The sequence below is a fragment of the Coturnix japonica genome, chromosome 28 (assembly GCF_054131305.1).
Source record: "Coturnix japonica strain WE chromosome 28, WE-NBRP24, whole genome shotgun sequence".
NCBI classification, from domain to species: Eukaryota; Metazoa; Chordata; class Aves; order Galliformes; family Phasianidae; genus Coturnix; species Coturnix japonica.
The window spans coordinates 3985808-3991566 of NC_140690.1; the positions used below are offsets into that span (position 1 = coordinate 3985808).

The 5759-nt window shown below is 43.8% G+C and overlaps 1 protein-coding gene across 1 annotated transcript; it reads right to left on the reverse strand.

Moving 5' to 3' along the window:
• Nucleotides 1-403: 403 nt before the first annotated feature.
• Nucleotides 404-2303, reverse strand: LOC146756099 (obscurin-like). The gene is made up of 3 exons (XM_085524930.1): nucleotides 2158-2303; nucleotides 919-1185; nucleotides 404-708 (listed from the first exon to the last, which is right to left on the reverse strand). Exons 1-3 carry the CDS (start codon nucleotides 2168-2170, stop codon nucleotides 434-436), a joined length of 555 nt encoding a protein of 184 aa, XP_085381056.1. The 5' UTR covers nucleotides 2171-2303; the 3' UTR covers nucleotides 404-433.
• Between the last annotated feature and the right edge of the window lie 3456 nt (nucleotides 2304-5759).

A 5759-nucleotide genomic window follows, 5' to 3' on the forward strand; every position in this document is an offset into this window, starting at 1 on the left:
AATTGGAAGAGACCCTTAAAGGCCATCTAGCCCAGCTCCCCTGCAATAAAAAGGGACATTCACAGCTAGATCAGGTTGCTCACAGCCTGGTCATTAGTCATCCCAGAGGCAAAACACACACTGAATGATCTCTCCTTCAGTCATAAATCCTTGGAGACAACAGCATTGACACTGCATGTTACTGAAGCAGTAAAAGAAATTGCTCCTGTAACTCTCCTTGTGTTAAGTAAAATGATGATAAAAAGCAATGGAATGCTTTGGCAGGACACCAAAACCATCCTCCTTCCTTGATATCTGCTGCAATGGAACCTTCCACTGGAAGAAAGCCTCTGATGACTTGTCACCCCAGAGAGGTCAGCTTTAGAAGCAGGACTGCTGCACAATAGAATGAACTGGAGCTCCTTAGCATCTCTTACATCCAGGAGGGGTGTGATCAGACCCACCTATCACCTTCAGGTGCGCTTTCTGACACCTTGTCTGACTTCACTGTCACTGTGCCAGCATCCTCAGGCTTAACCTGCTTCATTGTCAGTGTGCAGCAATTGCCAACATTCTTGATGTCATTGTAATTGTTGGTGTAAAGGAGGTTGCCATTCAGGAACCATTCCACGTCCTCGTCATTATGGGACAGCTCGCAGGAGAAGACAGCAGAGCTCTCTTCTTCAATTTCTACATCCTGCAGGTGCTTCGTTACTTCTACATTGCGGGCTGTGGGGAAACAAGGTGAACTGTTACCACTGTTACTATAAATCATACTGGGATGTGGTAGAATGGTTGGACTAGATGATCTTTGTGTAATCATCTATGTGAAGATAATACATGTATAAAGTTAGCAGGAGAGAACGGCAGAAGTCAACCTCAAGAAGAGAAATCTGAGGTGAAATAGGACATGGAAGAGGCCACCCTCCCTGCTCATACCTTCAGCTGTCAGCGTGGCCTCAGTCTCTGCAATTCCTGCCTTGCACTTGTACACACCAGCATCATCGGGCTTCAGCTTCAGAATTCTGAGCTCTACTGAATGCTTATCCCTCTTGATCTTGTACTTCTCAGAGGGTTCGATGGGTGTGCGGCCCTTGAACCATTTCACAACCTTTGGAGAAGGCCTGAAGTCACAGGACAGGATGACAGAATGACGTTCCAAAGCTGTCTTGTCCTCCAACTTCCTGGTGATTTCTATATGGTAATCTGCAAAGCAGGGGTGGAAGAGAAGAAAGGATGAGGACAATTGGAAGAAGAGGAAAGTCTCTTGCGTGTATTCCATTCCAATTAATGTCAAGTTCACAATGGTTCTTTGAACGACTCTAAAGATAAAACAAACGATTGTCTATAGGGAATGCCATTGACTACATTTCTATGAAGTAATACTGTACAGTATCTACCAAATGCAAGGTCCGGCTCTTGTTCTGTGCTTATTAAATTGCTCCCAATTGTTGAGGCTTTTATTCAAATAAGAGTGAGTTGAAAATATAACAAGTACTTTAGGATGTGAATGGATAATCTTACGCTGGGGACAACAGCAGATAAAAAGCCTGCAAGTTTCTTTCAGATGAAATCAATGACAAACCGCACCAAATTTAGGTGCTACCAAACTTAAACTTGTCTAGTTCAGAAATACAATTAATTTCACCTGATTTGACTTCTTTGCTATAGCCAAGGACAAAACCTCAGCTCTGTAAATCTGAATAGTAAGCACATCACAGCTATTCAAACACATCTTTTACTGAGATGCAGCTGTCTCATTTAGTGTCCAACGACTTTGAACTGGAAATGGAGCAGACCAAAGCAGAATCTAAACATGGCTTCTACAAGGACTGATCAAATGCGGCCACCGTCAAATTCAAAGTATCTGATACAGAAGGATCACACTCACTGTCAGACAAAACCTCTTTGGAGAGGTGAACTGACTGCCCTGTTCACCCCCACTTTGGAAATAACTGCACTCATTTCCTACCTGCTCCCAGCAGTGTGGGATGGTGGGATAGCATCACACTTCCCACACTAAGCATCCCACCATGTCACTTGTTCCACCTAAACCTCAGTCCCAAAACAAAAGGGGAACTCGCTTCTGAACCCTCTTCACTTCATTTCAGATGTCTTATATGCTTGATCTCCAACCCACCCCCCACTCAGGAGAAAGACCCCCCGCTTACACCCTACCATCTTGTTGCATTCTGATGTTGTCATCAGCCTTCAGCTTGTTGTCATCTTTGTACCACTGGGTCTGAACCTCATCGTGTGAAATCTCACAGACAAAAGATGCACTCCCATATTCATTCACTTCCACATCTTCCAGTGCTTTAACAATCTTGATATCTCCAGCTGTGAAACAGTAGAGATATATTTGTCAGGGTATTTCCAGAACTGAGTGCAGCATCTTTTCCTTACACATATTTGCATAGAAAATAAGTAGGATTATGTTTTATTCTAAACCATCATCCATTCCTGAGTCATTTCTCTCTTCAACACAGTCAATGCATTATTGCCCTTGAACTTAAAGACAGACCTACTAGCTACAATGGAGCTCCCTGCAAACAGTTTTCATGGAAACCAGAATCTCATTTATTCTAAAACCTTTCAAGCAAAATTAAGGGTAGAAAAACAATAGAACTGACTGAATCTTTAAGGTCATTTAGTTCCAGTCCCCCTGCTATAGGCAGGGACACCTCCCTCCACACCAACTCTTCTCCTCAGGGTCAAGGCTTCTCTCAAATCATTCTCCTCTAAGCCTGTGCCTGTGCTTGGGATTGCCCTGACCCAGGTGCAGGGCCTTGTACTTGGCCACACTCAAGTTCATGAGGCTGCCAAGGGCCCACCTCTCCAGCCTGTCCAGGTCCCTCTGAGTAGCATCCCTTCCCACTAGCACATCAACAGCACCGCTCAGCTTGGTGTCATCTGCAAACTTGCTGAGGCTGCATTTGATTCCACTCTCCATGTTGCCTACAAAAATGTTAAATAACACTGGTCCCAACACCACCCTCCACCTGGACACTGAGCTATTGACTGCAGCTCTCTGAGTGTGACCATCCAGACAGTTCCCTATCCTGCAACTGGTCCATCCATCAAAATCATTTTTCTCCAGTTTGGTGACCAGGATGTCATGCAGGACGGGATCAAATGCTCTGCACAAGTCCAAGTAGATGATGTCAGTTGCTCTCCCATTATCCACTGATGCTGTTACTCCATCATGAAAGGCCACCAAGTTTGTCAGACATGGCTTGACCTTGATGAAGCCATATTGGTTACCACCAATTACCTCATCTTTATTTTCCAAACTATGCCAAGGAGAACTAGACAGAACTCTACAGTGTTGTGTCACTACAAACCTGTCTGAACCATTGGCTTCTCTGCATGCTCATCACTAGTCTCTCCTTAGCTTGTGTGCCTAAAAACAATGTATGGGGAATGTCAGCCACAAATCTTACCTAGGGGACATCTTTGCTTCAAAATCCTTTGAACATCACACAATCCCTTTTAACTCTCCAGGTCTGCATTTAGTTATGTCAGAATCAGGCCATATTTCTGTGCTGCTATATCCCTTTCCTTCTGAAGGGCCTGGATACAACTTGGATTAACCTCAGGAGAAGAGTTCCTGCATAGAATCATAGATTTACCCAGGTTGGAAAAGACATTGAAGATCATCAAGTCCAACCGCAGCCTAACCAGTACCCTAACTCTAAAAACCCTACACTAAATCATATCCCTGAGTACCACATCCAAAAGGCTCTTAAACACAACCAGGGATGGTGATTCAACCACCTTTCTGGGGAGCCTATTCCAGTACCTAAAATCTCTAGTATCTAAATCTCTCTAAAAGAGCACAGGTATTAATCTGACCAGAAAGGTTCCTGTTTGTTCATAAAATGAGCCTTTTCCGCTCCATCTTGCATAGGCCACTGGGCACAGGGTAGCTGGGAGACCACAGAAAAAGTGGTTCTGTGAGCAATAGGGAAACTACTGCCTAATCCAACTCCTCCAATCTCTGCGCTCTGCCAGCATGTCTAAATAGGGTGGCAGATACACACAGGAGATAAATATTTCCACTTCCCTCAGCCAACACTGCTCTGAATTTCTATGGGACACACAGTTAGATGAAAAGGCATTTGACAAAGAAGGAAATGAAAGAGTTTAATCTGCTGTGTCATTCTCTCGGTAGCCAGAATAACTAACCCTCGCCAGTGTTAGTTCAAAGAATAGGCAGATTTTATCTCCTGACATGAGCAGTAATTCAAAGAAGCTGGTATATGATCCAGTATCCTGCATATTCACTGCAGGCAGGAAAAGACATTATGAGATAAGGGAGATCTACACATCACTTGTTATGAACACCTCATAAAGATAAAACCACACACAAGAGGAGAGTTTATGAAGAGGACCACTCTTGGACTACTTTCCAAGAGGCATCAATTAGTAACTCTCTTCGCTCATTTTTCACACTACTCCACAGTGTCCTCCTGAGCCCCCTTACTCCTGTTGCCAACTGCTGATGCAGGGAATCCTGAGGAACCAAGGATTCATAGTTGTTCCATCAGTAGTCCTTGGTCAGCTCTCCCTCCCTGCCCCTTCTGTTTTGATCCCACTAACCAAATTTTAGTTAGTCTGAAAAGAGGATGGAAACCTCCGCAGCAATTAGTTTCTAAATATCTTGCAATGGGCAGCTTGTAGGAGCCCCATCTCAATGCCCACAGCACAGGAGGCAGGACTGCTTAGCCCATGCACTAGTGCATTTACCAGCACAGATGTAAGCCCAGATCTATGCACACCAAATACAGGCTCTCAGTTTGCACAAGGAGGCATCCATGGAGCTGAAGTATTAGGCAGATATTGTGGTGGGGCAGCAGTTATTGAGATGCCAGACAGAAAGGACACAGATAACGTGGCAACTCAGCTTTACCATTATGACTGATGATGGAACATCTAATTTCACTGCTCAAAAGAGAACTTCCATATAACTGGAAAGAATGAAATTCACAGGGGAAACCACACACAGACACACACAGAAGCAATACAAAGGAGATGAAGGATGGTTCACATACTAGTGATTCACTCTGAGACGCAAGCAAATGAAAGAGTATCCCCAACCATTTGCCTCCTGAAATGCTAAGTATATAAACTCATTGCTGTGATAACTCTGCCAGACGTGAGTCATACACTGTAAAACCTTATGGGGTCAATCAGTTTAACTTCATAAATTCATTACACCAACAAAAACAGACCATCGTGTCCAGGCAGGTTCATTTCAGCTCTTCAAAGCTGTTGGTAAAACTGCCTGAGAGCTGAAATGCTTACCAGCAAAAGCTAAAAACTGTAAATCAAATGTAATAGGCTGGCTTTGTCTACTGTATAGAAATGATGCCTGAAAAAAAGAAAATAAAAAAGAACGTAAACCAGAACAAATGGAATGGCTACATAAAACAGCCAGTACTGAAACAGCAACCCAACCTGGTTGCAGAATGAGAGAGAAAATGAGAGTTCACCAAAGTCATGGGACAGGACACATGTTCATGTTCATGCTAACACTGAACCCAAGTGGCCACATGAGGACAGCATCTAGTAGGAAATCAGAAAAAAGCATCCTTTCATACGTCCCTTGGGAAGGTGGCATCTACCAGGGCACAGCAGACCCATGTGTTCAGTAACAAGTCTGATGCTTCAGAGCCCAATGATGAGCTACAAACTGGGGTTTAACCAATGCAACACATGGAGGGAAAATCTGTCTTGAGCATAAAGAAGAAAGAGAAAGGTATCCAAAAGGACTAACC

Excerpts from the sequence above, each read along its gene's own strand:
- LOC146756099 (XM_085524930.1), bottom strand. Across the intron at positions 709-918 it reads GGCCACGCTGACAGCTGAAG|CCCGCAATGTAGAAGTAACG; the intron begins GTATGAGCAGGG and ends GTTTCCCCACAG.